The 24,751-nt window shown below is 39.4% G+C and overlaps 1 protein-coding gene across 1 annotated transcript; it reads left to right on the forward strand.

Annotated features, from left to right (window-relative positions):
- The first annotated feature begins 575 nt into the window (after positions 1-575).
- On the forward strand, positions 576-23,514 carry LOC139719909 (polyamine deacetylase HDAC10-like). The gene is made up of 11 exons (XM_071631292.1): positions 576-746; positions 5,964-6,110; positions 7,403-7,552; positions 15,016-15,050; positions 16,039-16,092; positions 17,514-17,607; positions 18,124-18,164; positions 18,795-18,891; positions 20,283-20,354; positions 22,656-22,681; positions 23,406-23,514. The coding sequence occupies exons 2-11, from the start codon at positions 5,979-5,981 to the stop codon at positions 23,512-23,514; spliced, it is 810 nt and encodes a 269-aa protein (XP_071487393.1). The 5' UTR covers positions 576-746; positions 5,964-5,978.
- Positions 23,515-24,751: the final 1,237 nt, after the last annotated feature.

Genomic DNA, 24,751 nt, shown 5'->3' on the forward strand with positions numbered 1-24,751 from the left:
TTTATATAAATGATGAAAGAATATTATAGTACAGTGTATTGGTCTGCCGTAAATTACCAGAGTAAAAGTATTAGGGATGCAAAATGGAGAGGGGGGTGGGGTGGTCTGACTGCAGCACCGCGCACCCCCCTCCCCCGACACACACACACACACACACCTCATCATGCATGCGTATATTGTATGCGCGTACACATGTTTGGTCCATCATATCAGGGAGAAAAACAACGACAAAGCGGCTGCACCAGCACTGTCTGGAGTACGATGACGACGACGACGACCACCACCACCACCACCACTACCATCACCACCACCACGCAGGGTCTTTGCCGCCCACCTCCACCTCACAATCACCCACCACCACCACTTTGGATTCTCGGGCACTCAATGTTGGTGATGGTGCGTGCATCCACATGCACCACGCACTCAAAGAACGTGATCGATCACAAACTCTGTAGTCCACGTACATTTTGTACGTCCGTCCGTACCGTGTGCAGTAAGGTCTTGTGATCCCGTGGTGATCGCTACATTCAGCATCTACAATGTAGCATGCACACACAAGGCCAAGGATCGAGGGCGATTTGGCTGTGTACAGTGGAACTGTGCGGCGCGAAATTTGTTTCCGTATCACGACACCGAATGAAACGTCATTTGTCACTTACACTTGTCACAGCATAGGTTGGTCGAGTGATCCGATTCTTGCTCCTTTCCCGCAAAGGAAGCAGTCAAATTTACCCCATTCGTTGTTGGTGAGTTCTTGATTATTTTATTAATCAATCATTCAGAAGTTCTTATGCCGTGGTAACTGGTTGTACAGTCTCAACGTTTCACGGTACTGTATACTGTACATGGATGTACCATAATGGAGGTCATGGATAAACCCCGGGGCCGGGGGAGCCAAGCGTTGGGGTTGGTGGCAGTTAAACCTCGGTGCGCTCTAGTAGTAGTATACTTGGGTGACCCGCACCTCGTCATAGTTAATGTTTGCCCATAATTGAATCACATTTCGCCACTGAAATTCTTTGAAATCCAACTCACATACAGGAAAAATGCTGAAAATCCCAATGGAATCACAACTACAAGTTCACTGATCGATATTGAAAATTTGCAGCTATCGTCGTCAAAGGCGAACGATGCGAAAAAGTTGCGCGATAAGGAAGGGGCCTGCAACTCGTCACCCGCTCTCCCATAGACTTAGCACGTAAAAGACGTGTGCGGGTGACCGTGATGTTCCCATTATAGACATACACGTAAAAGATACGTGCGGGTGACATATAACACGTATTCCTATAGCCCTATTAAAATTTCAGATTTTCGCGAAAAACTGTTCGGTTTTCACCACAATTTGCTTGGTTTTGGTAGTCCTGCCAAGTTTCAAGCGTACAGAACACAGTCCCGGGCATACATCTTTGTTTAGTGCGCTCAAAACGATTTTAAGCGGGGTGACGGTATTCGGGCCCCTGACGAGGTGCGGGCACCTCAGTTCGGGAAACCCACTCACAAGGGGGGCCCCTACTTATAAGTAACCCGTCCCCCTTATAAGTAACCCCGTCCCCCTTGTAAGTAACCCCCGGGGCACCCCTTAGAAATCTATAAGGAGTCTCCACGTTTTTTTGCAATGCAACGCGAAAATGAAAGGACTGCGGCAATTCGCTTGATTATGTCCATAAAGCTTCACAAGTTTCCTAGTTACTCACGAAATTTGAGCAAAATCGGTTTGAGGCATCATATCTAAAATCATGGATTTAAATGCGATGTCAAACGACCCAGGCGAATGCTGAAATGCGAGCGATTACTGGCGTGAGTGTCGCCAGGCGCGGCGGCGCGGCAATGCTTGAGTGCAGACGTGGCGACTGAGCATCGCCACGTCTGCACTCAAGCATTGCCGCGCCGCCGCGCCTGGCGACACTCACGCCAGTAATCGCTCACATTTCAGCATTCGCCTGGGTCGTTTGACATCGCATTTAAATCCATGATTTTAGATATGATGCCTCAAACCGATTTTGCTCAAATTTCGTGAGTAACTAGGAAACTTGTGAAGCTTTATGGACATAATCAAGCGAATTGCCGCAGTCCTTTCATTTTCGCGTTGCATTGCAAAAAAGCGTGGAGACTTCTTATAAGGGGTGCCCCGGGGGTTACTTATAAGGGGGACGGGGTTACTTATAAGGGGGACGGGTTACTTATAAGGAGGGGCCCCCCTTGTGAGTGGGTTTCCCGAACTGACCTGGCTATACACATCATTGATTCATTCAGTTACAGTCCTAGTTGACCGAAAGATCGGTCTGTATCTGTCCGTCGGGGAATGTTCCGCGGAGACTGCGTCTGGCTTCACGGATCCCCTCCGTATACGGAGGACAGCGTTAATGGCAAAATATAAAAAGAGTCCTCCGGACAGACGGATCTTTCTGTCTACAGTCCTAGTATATTCGCGCTTGGGCTGGCTGTTCATTTGTCTTATCTGCATCTCTTGACTACGTCTGGCTTTTACCCCTTCACTGTCTAGTATTTATAGTCGTAGAGTGTACATCTGCATGTCTGTCTCAGCTCTGTAGAACACGACTTCTGAACCTCATTTAATGATATAACTTAAGGCATGGGTGTGAATATGGGTCCGGAGCTCGGAGGAGGTGACATGAGTGATGACAGCAGTGACTGTCCCACCGCCTCCAGCTTCCTTGATCACATTGATGATCCTTTTGCCTTGGCTTTTGTATGTTCATCAGTGATATTTCAGTAATATTGTTTCAAACATTGTTTGTAATTGTATTACTACAGTGGAAACTCGATATAACGAGATGGTCGGGACCGAGTCGTTTTCCTCGTTATATGTTACATGTAGATCATGGATGGATGGTTCAATACACAGTATTCCCCATGATTCGATCATGTTGTTGAGTCCATAACCATCACCATGACCATCATTGACTTTGTATTGTACAGAGAACTTGATCATTAATAGTCTAATGTAATGCTGTGAGATTTCTGTGGCACATGTATACACTGTAGACTAGACTGCTACAACTGTTCTCCTTTGGCTTTTCACGAAGATGAACTGTAGGCTACGTGCTAGACAGAAAGATCCATCTGTCGGGAGGAGTCTTTTATTTTTATTGACGTTATCACTCTGTAGATCCGTGAAGCCAGACGCAGTCTCCGCGGATCATTATCCCCGACGACCAGATACAGACCACTCTTTCGGTCAAGCTACCTGCATGCTTGCTTAATGCTTGTTTAGAGGGAAAGACTTACCATTTGTGGACAGTCATGCACTTTTAAAGCATTATTGTCCCCGCCGAACGAGTTCGAGCAGGGGACTATGAAACGGGCTCCGTACGTGTGTGTGTCCGTGTGTCCGTCCGTGTGTCCGTCCGTCCGTCCGTCCGTCCGTGTGTCCGTGTGTGCGTCCGTGTGTGATCAAAATCTTCAATTTGCTACTTCTCTGTCATTTATGAGCCAATTTTGATTCTGTTTGCTTTATATGATAGCACTACATGGGAGCTTTGAAACTTGTACACAGAATTTCAGTCGTGACCTTTGACCTTGACCTTTGACCTATATTGTACATTTTGCTACAAAATGCTACTCCTTCGCCATTTCTAACCCGATTTCGATTCCGTTTGCTTTATGTGATGGCACTAGGTGAGGGCTTCAAAACTTCTACACAGAATTTTGACCTTTGACTTCTTTGACCTTTGACCTTGATTTTTTGACCTATATTGTACATTTTGCTACAAAATGCTACTCCTTCGCCATTTCTAACCCGATTTCGATTCCGTTTGCTTTATGTGATGGCACTATGTGAGGGCTTCAAAACTTCTACACAGAATTTTGACCTTTGACTTCTTTGACCTTTGACCTTGATTTTTGACCCATATTGTACATTTTGCTACGAAATGCTACTCCTTCGCCATTTTTAACCCGATTTCGATTCCGTTTGCTTTATATGATGGCACTAGTTGAGGGCTTCAAAACTTCTACACAGAATTTTGACCTTTGACCTCTTTGACCTTTGACCTTGATTTTCGACCTATATTGTGCATTTTGCTACAGAATGCTACTCCTTCGCCATTTCTAACCCGATTTCGATTCCGTTTGCTTTATGTGATAGCACTAGGTGAGGGCTTCAAAACTTCTGCACAGAATTTTGACCTTTGTCTTCTTTGACCTTTGACCTTGATTTTTGACCTATATTGTACATTGGCTACAAAATGCTACTCCTTCGCCATTTCTAACCCAATTTCGATTCCATTTGCTTTATGTGATGGCACTAGGTGAGGGCTTCAAAACTTCTACACAGAATTTTGACCTTTGACTTCTTTGACCTTTGACCTTGATTTTTTACCTATATTGCACATTTTGTTACAAAATGCTACTTCCGGCGGGGACATATGTTACGCACCGCGTAATTTCTACTTTTCCTTGTTTACCATTTGCAGATAATACAAAAACCCAGATTTAGTGCTTCAAAATAGTTATAAAATGTGAGTTAGGGATAGTAACAACCAGTGTAAGTTAAAAGAGTTAATTGGTGTAATTAATGTTAAGTATTGTTAAATATACAAAATGTGAATGTTAATTACATGATAAAATTGTCTCTACTCTAGACTGACCTGTCTTCAGTTATGGTTTAGTGAGAATAATGGTGATATCTCCTTATATTTTAGGCTGTATTGCAAAATTTTTATATGGTAGGAATAGGAAATGATTAGGATGTTGTGTATACAACTGACCTACACATATGCATCACATGTAATAACTCAAACATTCTTAAAATCACTGCTACCAATACCCAATATACCCTACCCTTGTTAGCTTTTAAACATGCAGATGTCGCGTGCAGGCATATTCCACAAGGGGGGGGGGGGGGGGATGGGGCAGCATGCATCCATATAATATGTAAGCTTAGAACTTGAGGTAGGGTTAGCCCGACCAGATGCTGTGCAAAGCATGGCGCTATTTTAAATACAGCGCCTGGGCTATGTATAGCTAGGTAGGGTAGTGTAGAGTGGTAGACCTACCTGGTAAAATAAGTGGGGGGGGGGGGGGGGGGACATACATAATTTGTACATACAAAAGCAAGGAAGTCTTTTTGTTTTGAGGATGTAGATGGTCCTACTGCTATGTTGTTTCCATTTAAATTCCTTTTTCCCTACTCATCTGCTCTTTTTACTGTGGGTGTGAATGGGAATTGTAGACTGATAAGAGCTAACATTTTTTAGTACCTTTGATTTGATGAAATTCAAGCAATCATCAGCTAATTAAAAATGAATTAATCTATGGCAAAAGCTTCCATGTCAATTTATTATGTCTGTTTCAAGAATAACCACTGAATATTAAATGTATTCTTAAAGCCAAGTTCTCTAGGCTACAGGTAGCCTTTCAGTGCTCCATCTCTGGTCTGAGAGCTTCAGCCTGTTTCTTGGTAAGGGTATTAGACTCTGTTGTTGTTGTTGTTGTTGTTATTTTGATTTTTTGGCGTGTATCATTCATTTATGAATATTTACGCCTCTGACGTCTCTGACAAGACTAGCCTTTTGTCAAGGCCCTATCGCTTTATGGTGAAGAGAGCCCAGCCTGGGCTTGCTTTGCTTGCCCTTGGAGCGAGAGAGGGCCTTAACAAAAGGCTATGACAAGACTGGCTCCATGCCCCAAATGCTTAGAGTATACTCATGAAGAGGTATATGAACAGAAATGCGGAACCAGACTCCCCTGGATAAACATGCTGACAAGCTTAAATTTGGAGTAGCTAGAGCATAGATCCATGCTGTGGGCCATCTAACATATGATAGGAATCTCAGTATGCTGTGTGCTACAATGGATTGTTTAGACAGTTTGAATTAAAATGTCTGTAATCATTGATCTAGAGGATCCCTACTCCACCCCCCCCCCCAAAAAAAAAAAGGAAAAAAAAATCTACAAAGTAGTCTGACTGATGAAGAAGTTCTCTTCTTTTTATCTAACAGATCTGAACATGAGAGATGGCTGAGAGAGCCAAGAAGAGTGGTGACTGGGTGCCTCCAATAGAGAGTGGATCAGCAACACAAAAGAAGCAAGAGGGAAAGTCCCCTTCTGTGACTCCCAAGGGGTCAGTGAAACCCAAAAATTCACAGGTAAAAAAGTGACTGGCCTCTAGAAAGTTTTTAAGGTACTGTATGCTCAAGACATGTTCCTGTCTTGAAATACAGTTTTGATGGGCATGTCATTAACTTGTGTAGGAAAATATCTTCTACCCAAATCAGTATCCATATTTCTGGTGAAAACTTATCAGTTTGCAGTGTACCCATCACAAAATAAGAACTTATGAAGAAACAGTCAACTTTGCTCAGGTAGTAAAATGTGGATAAACCTGAGACTGTACAAAAATTTGTATAGGTCTTCACCATAAAGATTTTGCTTGTATTTGGATGTCACACTTATAACTTCTATTGTTATGTAGTTTGTTAAAATCTACATGCTGCTCCCACTTTAGCGGAAACATAGTTTTCGAATGCTTGCAGAACTGTCTATTCTTGCTCTAAAATGTACAATGTGCATAAGAAATGTGTAAAATAACACTGTAATAAAATGATTTTAGTTGGTTAACTATGAAAATGTGAGATATTAGCCAAAATGTTCACTGAAAGTCAACAATCTCAGAGCTTACCCCATCTTGGTTGTCAGGTAATTTGTTCGTTTGTTTTAACAATTAATCGACAAACCAGGCTGCAGAGACATCAATCAATTTTCTGCACTAGAGTTTAAAATTGCATGTAGTCTTTTTTTGTTGGAAAATGCCATACAAGGGCATGATTGATTATCACATAACTTTCTACACTGTACCTTCCCATAATGCTCATGATGCTGAACATGGGGTTACCTGGTAATACAATTAAGGGAGGGCTCTTCTGGAATAAAAAGTTTTGTACTATGTTGAAATTATTCTACGCTTTTGATCTCGAAACACTCCAAAACAACTCCACATCCTGGCAAATCGCGTCAGCGAGGCAAGTTTCTTGGTAATAAATGATAGACCCTTTTGATGATGTATTGGAAGGAAAGTCCAAGTGATAGAAGGTGAATTTTGAGTCCTTCTGAGGACTATGTTTTGGCTGTAATTTTATTGAGCTTGTGTGATTTTTCCTGTGTTTTGTTTTGATTTTGTTTATTTTGTCTTGTATGAGCACTGTAAAATTGTCTATGACCCATGGAGTGAAACTTGAAAGTTGAACAGTGAAGCTTGATGTTTCTTAGTGTTCAAGTGTGTGTAGGAGTTATCATCAAGGGCAAAATGTATAGAAACTGTTTCAGAACCAACACTCATTATTTTGTCTGAATTTGTAATTTTTCTTCAATCTATGGAAACAAGTGAACAGTGGTTTGCTGTTTTTGTGCACTGTTTTGTTTTTTTGTTTTTATATTCCAGAGGAGTGGCGGAAGTAGCAGTGGTGGTAGGAAAGCCAAGAAATCCTCTCGCAGTGAGCAACGGGCTGCACTGCAAGCAGCCAAAAGGAAAGGCAGGGAGAAAGTTGCTATTAAGCAGGATGGTGAAATCACAGTCAAGATGGCTGGCATGGTGAGCGAGGCATACATGGTTTCAAATTTTTATCTTTGTCATGAAATTTTATTCTTTTTCATGAAATTTTAATTCAGATGTGGAATATTGGCCATTGCAGAAATTTTCCTTTGTAAAGCTCTTCAAAATTTGTTCAAAGATTGAACATTCAAAATATTTGGAAGGATACTAAAACATACATTGTATGTACAGAAATATCCCCATCTACAAAATAAGCAAGTGAAGTTCGCGAAATTGGCTCTGCACTTGGAAAAGGAAATACAAACAAATAGAGTAATAATAATAATGCTCCACTTTCTGCTTTATCGATAATTATTGTATCGTGTTGCTTGATATGTGTGATACAGTAGTACACGTGTGTATATTGTCCATAATGCCATATTTACTTCAGTAGCAAATGTGTCGCATTCAACTTTGAACCAGAGTCAGCAAGGTAGATACACATTGTATGCATTTTGACACTTGTTTGACACACTGGTGTTTGTAGTTCAAAGTCATGTACAAACAGTAGAGGGCGCAGTTTAAGCTCTGGATAAGATGTGCAGAATTTCATCTCTTTTGAGTGTTACATGTAGGTACTTTTATTTGAAGGGTATGAAGGGTTTTGGTGTACTACAAAGCACTGCAGTGAAGACTGACAACAAGAATGACAACTTTGAATGAACTTGCTCAACTTTAAAATGAAAAGTGAAGAAGAAGATTAGAAAAATATATGTGCCTGTATGTGGGTCACAGCAGTTTGACTTCAATGAGAGGTTGCATCTTTTTGTGATGACATAAAAAGACTAGACTTCTTGAATGCACCAAATGATTGTGGTAGTTATCTACTGTAATGGCAATGGTAATGCAATGCACAATCATTTACTGCACCATCCATCCGAGAAATATACAAAGTATAATGTAAAAACTACAAGGAGAAGATGATTTATTTTGCTGGATACAGGAAACTCCAAAAACTTGATACGTACATTATACAAATAGTGCATGCTCTATCATGCACTATACTGGATTAGAGAACGAGAAATACTAAATTATCCCGAGCGCTGTTTTGTTTCACCGAGGCCGCAGGCCGAGATGAATAGACTTGCACGAGGGATAATTTAGTATTTGGAGTTCTATAGTCCAGTACTGGTGCATCAATAGAACATGCACTAATAGTAAATAGGTCCATCGATCTACATGTATTTTCTGTAGGTCTAGGCCCTAATTTAGATCTAACATAAGACTCGCCGTACCGGCGGCACTGATTTCTTGCATGCAGCTAGAGTTAACCGCAACCTACTGTAGTTTACGTACACAGCATGTGATGCTAGTACAGCCGCGTATGCGTATTGCACATCACAGAGCAGACTCGTGTATAATCTCCTACATTCTGCGTCCAGTGCTCTACGCGCGCATACGTTGAAGTACTTGACCTTGTCCTACAACGTCCCTCCCTGCGCGAATCTCTGCGTACATACAAAGCGTAGGCATGCGCTGTAAACGTTCGGTATAGTGGCAAAGTTGTGCCACTAGACCAAAATTTTCCCACAATCACGTGATGCTATCCAACCAATCACAACGCAAATTTCACTCTACCTATTTGTATTAGTTATTTGTATTAGTGGTAGGCGCTGTATGTCTTGTCAAGTCAGAAACAAAAAGAAGTACATTTACAATTTGGGAAAAATACCTGTATATGGTGTTCATGGAGTGAAGCTTCTGGTACTTAACTTTTCAGACCTGATCATCTTTCCAAATTGATATGATTATTTTTTAAAATAATCATGATAATACAGGAATCTAGATGTGAGGGATGAAGATGTTCACATTCCTTCTGGTGCAGTTAGCAAACCCTATTTGAGGAAAGCGTTTTTTGTTTTTTATGCCTCCGCAACGAAGTGGCCGGAGGCATTATGTTTTCGGGTCGTCCGTCCGTCCGTCCGTCCGTCCGTACGTCCGTACGTCCGTACGTCCGTCCGTCCCGTTTTGTTTTTGTCAATATCTCAAGAACCGTGTGGTGGTTTTACATCAAACTTGGTATGAGGGTATATCCTTGGGGGATAATACTTTGTGTAGATTTTAGGGTCAGAGGGTCAAAGGTCAAAGGTCACAGGTTATTTTGTGAAAAAAAATTGAAATTTCATGTTTTTCTCCATATCTCGCAAATGGTTCAAGGTACCTTCATGGAACTTAGTATATATACTTGTACTGATGGGCAGTGATTATCTAGGGAAGTTGGGGGTCATGGGTCAAAGGTCATGGGGGTCAAAGGTCAAGGTCAACTCCTCAAAATATCACTACTTTCCTTATATTTATGCAGTGAATGAAGGTTTTTTTTTTAACTTGATGTATACATGTCTTACCCAATATATATTCTGTGGGAAGTTTCTTGCCAAAAGGTCAAAGGTCAAAAGGTCAAAGGTCAAGTGAAAGTGCTGAATTGCACTTTTTCCTCCACATACCTCCAATACCTTGAAAAATTACTCAATGCATAAACTTATAAAAGGGTCAAAAGTCAAGTAAAAGTCATCAGTTCCCCAAATACCTGCACTCTGACATTTTAATCATTCATCCAATTGAACCTAGTTCTAGGAAAGTGAACATTCAGCACATTTGTGTCAAACCTGTCATTTTAATATTTTGCCAATTGTTTGAAACTGTCATCACACATTGTCAAGACATTGTACTATAGACCTATTAGGAGAACCATGCATTATGGCGGAGGCATATCAGTCGCCGTAGCGATATATCTAGTTTGTGTTTTGTTTTTTATGCCTCCGCCACAAAGTGGTGCCAGAGGCATTATGTTTCAACATCGTTGGGCACTGTGTGTACACCAGATACTGTCCAAAGAGTGCAGAAGTATAGGGGCGGGATTTTTTCCCCTGTAGTCCTTCATAGAAATTCATTATTAATTTGTCATCTGCCTAACAAATTCAAGATGTTTTAAAGGAAAGGGGGAAGAACCATGTTTTATGCTTTTTATGTTTTATGCAGAGGATGTCAGAGGCATCACGCTCTTGTATTAAAGGCGGCCTTCATTTGTCTGGGTTTGTAGCTCATCTGAGCTACAGTACTTGTGAGCATATGGCAAATGCTTGATTATTGGTCATGCAGTGAACCTGTTAATTTACACAATATAATAATGATCAGCATGGAACATTCATTTTTGTACACCATATCATTAGAATGCTCTTTGAACAGATGAAAATTGTGTGTAGAATCCACATAAGACCTATAAATACCTTCCCATTGATCAAACATTCTATCTTGTTTCACAGATATCATAGTCCTGTGCTAGCTGTTTCATTTCCATGAATTTATAGGATTTGCAAATACAGATCGATGGCAAAATTCGTATGTAAGAATAGATAGTAAACAAGTTTCAACACCAGCATACCAAGAGCCAAGAGGGCGTAAAAAGAACAAACCACAAAAACAAAACAACTGGTGTTTCTTCTTTTTTTAGCTCTCTTGCCATATATACTAGATAGATCTATTTATAAAGTTCACAGGAAATGTTGTGTGACAAGGGCAAGTTAGCAGGGGTAGTTAGCAGGCACTCTAAACGTTGTACTATCATCAAACTCTGATAACATACATGTTATCAGAGTCGTCTTGTGTGACAGGCTGAATCAGCACAGCAGCTGTACCTTGCAGCACGCTTTTAATAAAGTTGTGAAATTGCAATTTGGAAGACCTGATCAAAAGATATGGAAAGGATAATTAGAATGGATCCAGATGCCAAAGTGCCATGTCTGTATTACTCCTTCATTCCACGTGCAAATTCCCAGGTAAGAGTCAAATCATCCACAACTAACTGTCTGAGCCTTTGTTTCATCTGTAAGCACTGGTATCTCTGTTTAAATCTAGAGAATTTAGATAGCCAGGGGTGACAATATTACAAGCATTTAAGATTTGAGGGTTGTACTACCGGTATCTATCTGTGGCACCCACTTTTGAATTATTTTCTAGTGAATACTGCTCTGCTCAGAGGTCCAAGCATGTGTGTGAATTCCCCTGACATTTTATGAGCTGTCTTGGAATTATATCTAATGTAAGAAATTGTTAAATGAATGAGTAATGTTTTTATGATATTACAGAAAACATGATCATCCTATTGCAACTGATTGACAAATTGCCCTACATCGACGTAAATAAGCACTGAATTGATCAGTGTTTTAGTAGTAGCCATGATAAAAAATCATGGGCGTACATACTCGAGCAGGATTCGAACCCACGACCTCCTGATCACCGGACAGGCGTCATCTCCACTAGACCACCGAGCTTTCGCCCGACAGCAAGTGTTGGTTCTAATCCTTATAGCATGCAGCGGGTACTGCTTTTGTTATTCAAATTTATGAAGTTCTTCCGTCGTGATGTTTTCATTGCAACTGATTGACAAATTGCCCTACATCGACGTAAATAAGCACTGAATTGATCAGTGTTTTAGTAGTAGCCATGATAAAAAATCATGGGCGTACATACTCGAGCAGGATTCGAACCCACGACCTCCTGATCACCGGACAGGCGTCATCTCCACTAGACCACCGAGCTTTCGCCCGACAGCAAGTGTTGGTTCTAATCCTTATAGCATGCAGCGGGTACTGCTTTTGTTATTCAAATTTATGAAGTTCTTCCGTCGTGATGTTTTCATTGCAACTGATTGACAAATTGCCCTACATCGACGTAAATAAGCACTGAATTGATCAGTGTTTTAGTAGTAGCCATGATAAAAAATCATGGGCGTACATACTCGAGCAGGATTCGAACCCACGACCTCCTGATCACCGGACAGGCGTCATCTCCACTAGACCACCGAGCTTTCGCCCGACAGCAAGTGTTGGTTCTAATCCTTATAGCATGCAGCGGGTACTGCTTTTGTTATTCAAATTTATGAAGTTCTTCCGTCGTGATGTTTTCATTGCAACTGATTGACAAATTGCCCTACATCGACGTAAATAAGCACTGAATTGATCAGTGTTTTAGTAGTAGCCATGATAAAAAATCATGGGCGTACATACTCATCCTAGTGTAGATTAATGCTAATTACATGTAACTGCTGGTCCCAAGGACTTTGTTGGGAGTCACCTGTATGATTTTTAGCTAGGTTGTAGACTTAAATGGACCTTACATTTAGGATGGGTCACACTGCAGTGTACCTTTCAGCCACTGAATGTTCAGACACTGATCCTTTAATAGTCTGATTTGTGTATGATCCAGAGCCTTTCCACTGTTGCAGTAAATGTTTCTCTATCTTATCAGATATATGATCCCAATAGTTCACCTTTTTGAAAAGTGGCGTGCCTGGATATTGTAGACATTTCACCCCCAGGGCTAGTTCTTTGGATCAGTTAATAATGATGAGCCGTGCAGGGGGACAAAGTGCAAGTTCATTGTGTACAGAAATGAAGTATAAAATCCTTATCTCTGCACTGAGATGTGCACATTGTACAGAAAATTTGCTGCAGAGTTGTGTGAGGTAGTCACTTCCTTCAAGATGGAAATTACAGACTTGACTGGCATATTTTGGAATGTTTACTACTTTCCTTCGAGAGAAGGGGTAAGAGGTCACATTCAAATTTTCTTGCTACATTGCATGTATTCATTACTGTGTACACCTGTAGCTTGGACACTCTCAAATGCATTATTTACCATTTGCAGATGAAACAAAAACCCAGCTTTAGTGCTTCAAAATAATTCTACAATGGGATGGAAAAAACCAGCATTAAAAGTGTAAACCAATGTTAAGTATTGTTGAATACAAAATGTGGACAATAGGAACTTTGTTATAGAATTGTCTCCAGACTGAACGGTCTGCCGTTGCGGTTGAGTGAGAAAAATAGTGATATCTCCTTTTATTTTAGGCCTTATTGCAATATTTTTACATTGTAGGATGTTTTGTGATGCAAGTGACCTACTCATACACAAATGCATCACATGTGATAACTCTAACATTTTTTAAGTGACTGCTCCCAAAGATGTAAACAGTACTTTTAAGCTGAAACGAGAAAGTCAGACATACTGCTGTGGGTGTGGAATGTGATTTGATTGAATGATTGGATCACCAAGCTTGTGCCCATGATAGGCATTAGATCGGGTAACTACTATTTTAAACACACAAAAAGTTTGATCTAATACTGTTTCCACAATAGCTTTCCTATAATAAATCTTCCCCCTTCCGTCTCCTTCACCTTCCTAGTGATGAGCCTCACATGAACATTGCCTGACATCTAATTGTTTAGTGTCATGCCCACATTTACCATGGGGTTATACATCAAGTTTTGCCATGTATCTTTATGTTCTGATGATGAATTGCTACAATATCAATTCTTATTCCCCTATGTTGTCAGAGTGATATTGCAAAAGTGTTGTTTTGTCAAAGAACTGAATTGAATTGACTAAACTATTGTTCACAAATAAAACTGGAAGTATGCTCTCCACTTGTAAGCTTTTGTAATACAAATTTATAGCAATTATCCAAGGAACATGTATGCATAAAATACTATAATGTTTGGTAATTTTAACCAAAAGCACATGTTTTCTGTAACAGCCCAAACAATAATAAGGCTGCATCAGTTCAGGTTAAAAGAATTAACTTTATTTCTGTGTGAGTGATCTCATACTCCCCACAAATTTTCCATCTACGTGGGTTTCCCTGATTAAACTCATGAAAACATGAATTTGCATATAAGTCAGAATGCAGGGAATGTGTGACAGACAGAAGTCTTTCTCTTCAACTGTTGCAGAAAGTTTTGCAAAGTGATTATTCTATGGTATTCAGGATGCATCTTGCATTTAATAGATCTAAATGACATGAAGTTTCATGAGTGAATCAATTTAGTAATCATGATAACTCATGATTTAAACATTCAAAATAAGCCTCTTCTTTATTGAGCATCGTCATTTTCTCCTCGTTCATGGTTTATCTTGTGAAAATGTTGTGTAATTTACAGTGTACATGATTTAGATGTTTTTGATGGTGTTATCAATGTTGCATACTAGCACTGGTCCGACAGTCCCTGACCAGTAAAAATGACTGTCAGACCAGTAACCTTTTCAGGAACAGACCAGTAAAATATGGAAAAAACTGGGTACCTACAGTGTACATGTACTGGTCCGACAGACAGGTCCGACCAGTAAAAAAAAAACGGTGAGAGTGCAGCCCTGGGGGGTGTTTCATGAAACTTTTTGTCGGTGATTTACACCGACAACTGTTAAAAGCTACTGAAATCCTTGCGTCTGATTGGATGATAGCAAGTTTGTCGGTGAAAACCTCCGACGAACTCGTTGATGAAACGCCCCCCAGGTGTAATTGTGTCTCAGTATACGTGTACCTGTACCACTAACAACGATAAGCCCATGCTTCTACATGTAAATTGTGCAGTGCAAGTGATGTTCTCTGCACTAAAAACACCGTACATACTTAATAGTACATTAATTGAATGGTACTCCTCTCTTCATTATTATATTTTATCCAGATACTTGATCAGACTCCAGCAGAGCTACCGAAAGGGTAAGAAAGTTAATCACAATAGTATACCATGAAATCTGTACATCATGTACTCCACAAGTGTACCAGTAATTGTTCTTTCTTGGCTTCACGTATACCACATTATTTCCTCAGTTGCAAGACAATGTTGCCAAAAATACAGTGCAACAATTTAAATAGCAAAAAGAGGCAGGATCCAGCCTTCCCTACTGCCCTCAGAAATAACCACTTGGATTCAAAGGACCTTCCAATGTGCACAATTAGCTCATTTTGTCTTCACACAATTTTAGCATTTGTACCGCATTGTAGGTTTTCAAAGCCAATGTAGCAAGTACTGTGTGCTTTCAGTACTGTACACTAGTTTTGATACCTGCTTTACTACCATTCCCAGCCAGTATATCACTTGTATTATGTACTATTGTAGTCTTTGTTTTTGTTTTTTCGTTTTGTTTTGATTTTGTTTTTGTGTTTTTTGCATGAATGCATCTTCCTGTAAATACAGACTTTTTGACTACTGTGGTAGGCCATACGAGGTACCTGATCAATTCCAGGGTCTGATAACGCAGTCAACTTTCACAACTTGTTTGCTCTAATTCTGCCTCAGTAGTGGGGATTTGACTTGTAATGTATGCACATGCATCAGTTTTTGCTAAATCTGGTGACTGTCAGGAGCAAGCTGGTCTGTGGTTGTCAGGGCAACTTTTGTGTTTCTACTGTAGGTATCTATTCTATTCAAGTGTGTTTGAAATACTGTACGAGCTGAAATCTTCGCGTACAGATATTTTCGCGAATTGCTACTTGGAGGGCATTTTCGTGTGTTGTTAATTTCACGGTTGTGAGGGTCTAACTGAACTTACAAAGTGTACTTATTCGCGCGTTGTTATTTTCTCATGTTGTTATTTTCGCAGCTCAAAAGCGATTCGCGAAAATAAAACTACCACGAAAATTTCAGCTTGTACAGTACTAGTCTACCAGGGTCCTAATCATCAAACAATTTCATTAACCTTTGCAGGACAGGTCTGGTATATGATGAGAGCATTAAGCGCCATCGCTGTCCCATTGGAAGGTCAGTTGCTTGTTGCGAGAAATGAACCCTCATTTCCATTCAGCAGGTGTTCAGATGACAACTTGCTTACTGATCACCATGCTACATTTAGGTTCAGTTGCTTTTTCTAAGAGTCATCTTTCATATATCATGCTGTTGCACTCTGTTAGCTAGGAAGGAAGTTATGAATGCACAGTGCTATAAACTGAAGAGCTCTGTGACCTTCCCCTTTTCCTGACATATTATGGTTTTCACTAAAGGGTGTATGCAGTTCTGGTCGAGGTGAGGATTTAGGTTTTAACGTTTTGTGAGATATTCAGAAACCACTCTAGATATAAAATGTCAAAGAGCATGCAATTCTAAGGGGTATCAAAAGTTTATTTGATGAAAATCAGTTTTGAAATGGCTGAGATATCCAAAAACAAGGTGAAACAAAGAGATCCTAATAAAGTTGTGGCATGTCGCCTTTTATTATTAGCACTCTTTTGGATATCTCAGCCATTTGAAAACCAATTTTCATCAAATAATTGTTGAATCCTTCTTAAAATTACATGCTCTTTCATATTTCATAAGAGGCTTTTCATTATCTCACTTAATAGGAATGTTCAAAACATGAATCCCCACCTCAACCAGTACTGTACAGTCCCTTTAAAGGGATTGTATATGATGTGCTCCTTTAAAGGGATTGTATACGATGTAGCTTTGGTTGAGATTGGGAATCAGATTTCAACTTTTTGCGAGATAATTAGATATCTCTTTTATATAGCATCCAATTACATAAGAGGAATTAAAAGATTATTTGATGAAAATTGGTTCCTAAGTGGCTGAGTTATCTCAAAATAAATTAAAAAAAAGTGGAAGGTGGAAGGTGGGACCCACCGTTTATTTGGATCACTTTGTTTTTGGATATCTCAGCTATTTCAAAATCAATTTTTACCAAATAAACTACAATGTCTATGAAAGTGTGTCATTACAGTGCATGTTCCTCTATTTGCATACAATGGGTTTAAACATACACTTGTACGTGTACTGTGATCAACCCAAAGCCTTGTCATGTACAAACGTGTAGTGTGTCACGTATGAATCAGCTAAATGAGGCCATGTGTCCTGGTTTCACATATTCACTCAGAGTTCAAGTGGCTTTGAAGTCAAACACAAATCCTGCAAAAGGGGATATTTCCATGCATGTTAAAATTTTGCGCTTGCTCCAGTCAAGATGAATTTCACTTGTTGTTTCTTTTCGTTAAAAAAAAAAATATGAAGGAGTATTACATAACAAGCCAAAATATTTGGCTTTTATGTTTAAATGCTAGTTTCATAATGTGCAAAAATTTCCTCACCACAGAAATATCCACTTTTACAGTATAACAATTTTTCAATAGCTCGTTTACAGTGTAAGTATTTTTGTCCATATTTGTTCTGTTTTGTGTCTGCTACTGTAGCAAGCATGGGGAGTCAGAATGCCCAGAAAGACTGACAGTCTGTATGGAGAGGCTGGAGGCGAGAGGACTTGTGGAAAGATGCATCCAAGTGCCAGTAAGATCAGGGTCCTCCCGTCTCTTTAGTTCACACATAGTAGACAATATCTCTATATCCTCTTGATATGCGTGTGACCACTTAATGTCAAAGTAGTTTCTACTGTCTGTTAATGAAGATACAACAAGTTGAAAGTTTATATATCTAGCGTTTTACACACATCAAATGTTCAGTCTAAAAAAAGGGGGGCAGGTAGATGATCACAAGTGAAAGTTTGGGGGTTAAAATTTAAAAAAAATATTGATTTTGGTTATAAAATCTAGAAGTGCATGTCTTTGCAGCAGTTTTGTCAACACTGACGGTAAATAACACTGATGGTAAATTGATATAATGGGAAAATTTCTTTTGCCACTGTATTTTGGGTCAATATGATATTCAAAGCCAGAAGTACCTGGATCTACGCAGCATGGTATTTTGCAACACACTTTTTAGCTTCATGCCATCAACTTTTGTAAAACTTCAAGATCAGATTTTTCAAGCTTTTGTCACCTATGATTTTTGCTTCTCTTCCCGCAGACCAGGCCAATCACAGATGAGGAAATTTTAAGTCTTCACAGGTAAATCTAGAGCTACTATCAAGCTCTGAAACTTTCATTGAATCCACTTTTAGTTTAGAACCCTTTAAGGGTGAATATCTAGCAGAAACAACAAACTAGCAAACAAAAGTGACAGATATCTGTCTAAGATGCTGTAAATGCGTTGTGTATTTTACATTGTAAGATTTGAAATGGTTGTGACAGAAAGATGCATAGAAAGTCTGGCCAATGGTACGACTGATCGAAGAGCGGCACAATTGTATTGAAAAACAAAGTTTTATCAGCTGATATCATACCAAAGATAGTAACATAGACCCATTTTATAAACCAAATAATGTACACGTTTAAGTTTGTTATAACAGTGGAAATGCAGTGGACTCTGAAGTATTCACAATATGTTGTGCCTGTTGCACCACACTGAATATGCCTAGAGTGCATTGCATCTTCACTGATGCATTCTCCCCTCTGCATTATTTGTATGATAATGTACATTGTACCTGGTCCTTAAAGACTGGTCTGATCTGGGTGGCTGTCACATGCTTTCTTTTGTCAAATCTCACTCAGGCAAAGTCAAAAATATATTCACAGTGTATCACACCCACATATCTCCTTTGTTTGTTTGTTTTTTCCCCACTTACCATGTGATTTCAGCGAGGAGTATCTGCAAACACTGAAGACGATCAGTTCCCTTCCAGCAGATGAACTCCAGACACTTGCAGAGAGCTACGATTCTGTGTTTTTGTGCAATGTAAGTTGAACGTGACACAAGCAGATGAAATGTTTGCATTCCGGGGTACATTGTATGAAGGGGGAAGTCTTCATACCAAATGCCTTGCTTCAGTGATCTTCATGTATGTGTGTCAAAGGAGATCTGCATTCAACAATTATTCCTTTGTGGCAAAGGGTTATTGTGATTTAGAACAATCAACCGTGCTGACAGTGAAGGGCAAGATACATATTGTACATTTAAAGCTGCTGGCTAACCTGTTATAAGTAGAGCTAGACAGATGTGCAGATTTCTTTTTAGGTTAGGCATGGGATGAATTTGATGAGGTTTGATTTAATCAGTTGGGAAAAGAAAAAAAAATGATTTAAAAACATGTAAGAAAATAGAATTACATATGAGGTTTATTGTTTTATGCTTTATGTGCAAATTTGATTGCCTGAGATACTGTGCAGGTATACAGGAAGATTCATTTACATTGTACATTCACACATTAAGTTTTTTGCAGGTTCGCTTGTCTATGTGTTTGCATACCAAACTTTCTTATTGGCAACTTGTTTGTCAATGTCAATATCAATAGTCAATGTCAATAGTGTTTGCAGAATGCTAGTGGTGTTTGCATATGGTGACCCTTAGAGATCTGAAATCTGACTTGCAGTATCATAAACTGGTTATGCTTTGATACTTTGAAAACTAAGTCAACATCTAAATTTTTTGTTTGACTTGTGAGTGAGATACAATGTAAAGATTTTCAGAACTGTATTTTCAAGAATCACAGACAAGTTGTACGCTTCCATATTCAAACACGTAGATTGGCTGCATTTAATCTGAAAGGAATTTGGAATTTGCACATTCAGCAGAAAACAGGTCATGTGTACCAACAGGGCAAATCAGTTGTTGTTGCTTTTTTTTAATTCACTGAGATAAGCATGTACAGTGTAGGATGTAATGATTGTTCAACTAATCCTTATAAATAGTGCTTGCCAGCACAAACACCTGACAGCAATAGTGGTATTTGGCAATATCAATGGAAAAAGATTGTTATTACATTCAGTGCAAAATAATGAAAGGAATGCTTTCCCAAGTGTTAATTGATGGACCATTCTGGTCACCAGGTCTAAACACGTTCATCCTTTGTTTGAACATGACTAATCAATTCCATAAATCATTACATGTATGTCAGATAAGTTTATGCATTTTATTGTCACTTGAAAACGAGTGAAGTGCCCAACCAACTGAGAATAAAGAGAGGTTATCTATACCCATGTGCACTTTCGTTATGAAAGTCGGAACTGGCTTATTGAGTAGTATCAGGAACAGCAACATTTTAGGAGTTCTGTAGGTTGTTTCAGTGTATGTGCTAAGAGCCAGAAATGTAAATAATTTGTTTTGTGCTCCCATTATTTCTTTCATAGGAAAGTTTTGAAGTGATCCGTTTGGTCGCTGGAGGACTCTTGAATCTTACGGAGAAAGTTGTGAAAGGAGAAGTATGTACATACAAATTGCGTTGTTGCTTTTCTTTGCACAAGTCCTTGTCTGATACACTTTACACACAACACATCGAGATTTTACACAAAACACATCTTGATCCTTGTAGAAGTTGAAAAAAGAAAATGTGTTTGGCTGTTGACCATTTAGAATCCAAAATTTATTGGCTTGAGCCTGTTTTGGTATGCACTCAGTTGTCTGGGGCAATAATAAATAGACCAGCTGGATTTTAAAACACTGTAGCTTATGTCAGCCGTAACTGGGAAGCTTCCAAAATGAGAAGAAAAGATGATTCAGTCAGTTGCATTGCTACTGTATCTCAATGCATAACTATTGTTAGGGCTCGGTCACACTGCCCAATAGTCGCATAAACGCATGAATCACGCAAGAAATTTGATTGTGCGTGCTTGTCCGTCGAGAATTTGCGCTGATTTACGCGATGAAAATCACAGATGAATTGCCCACGAACTACGGAAAGATCACGCAAAAATCACTGCAAACCACGCACTTTCAGCGCATAGGCACGCAAAGGCCCCAAATAGGGCGAATACGTGGTTGTGCGCGATGACTGAGGTCCACGGTAAACCATGCTTAATCTGCGCATTATCACTCATGAACTGCGTATGAATCGCGCATTATTTACGCATGAACGCGATAGCTGCAACATTTTCGCGAACGATCACTGATATTTCATGCATATTTCATGCATTAGCCCGCGTCAGAATGACGCAAACTACGCAAAAATTACGTAAAACAGCGCAATGCTGTGTAAAGTTTTACGCGAAGCCGAGTTTTGAGCCACTGGCTAAGGCCCGAAAGTCGCGTAGACGCATGAACCACGTTAAAAAATTTGAGCCTTGCGTGATACATGCAAGGTTTGCGCATTTCATGAGTTTGTCTGACGTGGAACCTTCATACATGTCCGCCGATGTGCGCCAGGTCGGCGCTTTATGCGATTCCAAGTTTTGAGCAGCTCAAAACTCGGCTTCGCGTAAAAGTTTAGGCAGAATTGTGCTGTTTTACGTAATTTCTGCCTAGTTTGCGTAGTTCTTCAGCGAACAATGCGCGAAATATGCTTGGAATATCAGTGATCGTTTGCAAAAATGTTGCCGCTATCGCGTTCACCGACGACTTTCCACTGACGATTAGCAGACATATATGACGTATGTTTTGCGCTTATAACACCTACGTATCACTGAAAATCACTGAAAAAAATGAATAAGCGCGTGTAATACTTATGAAATACTGATGAATCACTGATGTATCACTAACAACTCACGTATGATTGGCGCTATATTAAAACGGCCATGTTATCTTATTATCCCGTCAGGCCAATTCCTGGCCGAGGAGTGCACATCAAACCCGTATTTTGCGTGATCTTTCCGTATAGTTCTTGCGCAATTCATTGGTGATTTTCATCGTGTAAATCAGCGAAAATGGTCAAATTCTCGACGGACAAGCACGCAAAACCAAATTTCTTACGTGATTCATGGGTTTGAGCCTCCATGGAATCGCTTAAATCGCCAATCCGGCGCACATCGGCGGACAACTACAAAGGTTTCACGTCAGACAAACTCTTGAAATGCGCAAATCGCGCATTTATTGCGTAAGGCTCGAATTTCTTACGTGATTCATGCGTTTACGCGACTTTCGGGCAGTGTGACCGGGCCCTTAGACACTCTGAAGCCCCCATCCCCCCCCCCCCATCCCAATTAAAAATATAGACATCAACATAAACAACAGTGCCCAAACTGGTCTGTACAGCCTGGGTAATTTCTGCAGGTTTAATTTTGTTATGCATGCAGTAGAAACTACAATGTAGAACTCTATTATGACAAAAATAGATTAAATGTATATGGTCATTACCTTTGAATTGCTTGTGAAATTTATGTGACATTTCTAGAACACATTTTCGAAATAAACTTGTGTTCTTAACTAGAAAATTTGTTAAATGCAACAAGCTTACAAATCCATCTCTGTACCGAGGAGTCACATGATCTCTTGAAGTCCTCATGTCACTGTATTATGTTAACAGTGGCTGCACAGGGGAAAAGTCAACCTTATGCTCATGGTTGGTATTCTGAGTACAGTATTTTACTGTTTTCTTTTGCAGATCCATGTAGAAATCTCACTACAGCAATACCATTTTCTGTAATTGCACTGAGCTGTTTAAAAAAAAGTCAAATCATTTCCTTCAAATATGACAGACAATACTATGATCTCCATGCTGTCATACTTTGAGATCCGTGCCCACGGACAATTTAATGATTCATTTACTCCATTGCTTTATTTACTCACAGCTCAGAAATGGATGTGCAGTTGTCAGGTAAAGGAAACCTCGTATGTTATGAAAGCCATACATAGTGGTACCAAGTGCAATACTGTAATTGATATGACAGCCCATTACACTTCACATTTATTCTCATGTCTTGTCTTGTCTTTTTCCTTTGCTCTGTCAATTATGTGGCAGGATGGTCCAGAATAAACTCTGATTTTTTTTTAGATTATTTCTTATTAGAAATGAAAAATTCATATCATAATTCCTCATGAGAGGATAATACAAAGGCAGTCTTGGGATAAGATCTTTCAGTTTCAGTTTCTTGGTTTGATAACATTAATTTTCAATTGACACCCCATTGGGTTAGTATAATCTCGAGTAAATCTAGCAATTATTCTCGTATTTTGTTGTTGTTCAGTCCAACAAAAAAAAAAAAACTTTTGGTTGTGATAACTTTTGTTGGAACCAGCTGAACTATCAAAGCTGATCAAGAACCCCTTTGATTGTGACAAACGCGATGAACCGAACTCTGCTTTTATTGTGAAATACAAAGTCCACGTTGTACATAATGTATAAGTAGACAGAGGATGTGATAACTACGATGTTTTTTTTTTGTTCTTTTTTTAATACTTCAATAACAACTTTGAGCACAGTCACTTGCCAATTATGTGTACAAGCAAGATATTTGGTTAACCATTAGAACACAATCTCTAGACTATTCCATAAGATGTTTTTGTGTTTATTTGTTTCTTCTGTACAATGAATTTTGCAGAGTATCTGGCCATCATGCACAACGTGACCGTGCAAACGGGTACTCAATCCTGAACAGTGTGTCCCTTGCAGCAAAGCAAGCCAGAACAAAGTGGGGAGTTGATAGGTGAGCCCAGCCAGTTTTTCTTTTTCTTTTCATTTTGTTTTGCCTTGCAGGCTTTAAAATTAAATGCCATCCAATATGTTCAAGTCATTTGTTCATAGAAAGAGAAAACAGATAGACTTGAGAATAGTTTTATTAGAATAAGAAATGTAAAAGAAAAAAAATTATCAAACTTGAGAATTCAGGGGGTGAGTTGTGAGGTGATGATGTGACTTCTTTTATTGTATTTGTTAAATTTCTTCTTTTATGTCTGACTTGTGTAGGTGAAACTTCTTCTATTCTATACATTTGATTTTACTGCAATTTTCAAAACTAACTGATAGAACATTGAGTGTCATCTCCAGTGACTTTTCCTACCCAGCAGAGGGATAGCAGTAAAACTGTTAAGGAACTGATAATGGAAGTGATACTGTAACTAGAGAAGCACTCTGAGAGAGCAGAACTCCACCAAGCATGCAGCTCATTTCCACCACTGATCTTGTTCTTCCATAGAGATATCAGTGATTTCAGTGATTTCCACCCATACGTCCTTATAGCATTGTGTGCTGAAAGTTGCCCGATTTCCCAATATGTAGAAGCCTTTGTTACATCATAAACCCTCATCTGCACAGCGCGCCTTGCCCTAGCAGAAACTAGAGCACGCACTTTAGTGCACGTTTGAAAACCTCAAATACGTGCAGCCTGAACTTCCAAGTTCATTGACCCTACCTGCCAAAATATCAAAAATCCTTCATAAATTCCCCCAAAATTCTTGGATCACTACCAAAAGTTAATCGTTTGTTACTTGTGTCATTCTCAACCTTTCCTGCAAGTTTCATCAAAATCCGTGAACTACTTTTTGAGTTATTTTGCACACGGACAGTGTAACTTACTAACGAGCAAACAAATGGTTACGAAAACATAACCTCCCCCCTTGGCGGAGGTAATGATGACAAGGACAAATATGTAGTACCGGTAGTTTGTGTCATATGAAAAAAAAAAAAATATTTCACCAATTAAAAAATATATATGAATAGATATCACAGAGTGCCTGTTTGATCAAATTGCCATTAGGGTGACATTTATATAATATTGACTGGCCTCGAGGGAGATACCAGAAAATATTGCCCAAATTGAAAGAATATTTCCCAAGTCGAAGACGAGGGCAATATTCTTTCAGTGCGGGCAATATTTATCTGGTATCTCCCTCAAGGCAAGTCAATATCATAATCATTACCTATCCCCTAGGTAAATTAGGGAAATAT

Source organism: Diadema antillarum, unplaced genomic scaffold (genome assembly GCF_040938485.1).
Source record: "Diadema antillarum isolate AM-2024a unplaced genomic scaffold, OU_Dant_1.0 scf00000116, whole genome shotgun sequence".
Taxonomy (NCBI): Eukaryota; Metazoa; Echinodermata; class Echinoidea; order Diadematoida; family Diadematidae; genus Diadema; species Diadema antillarum.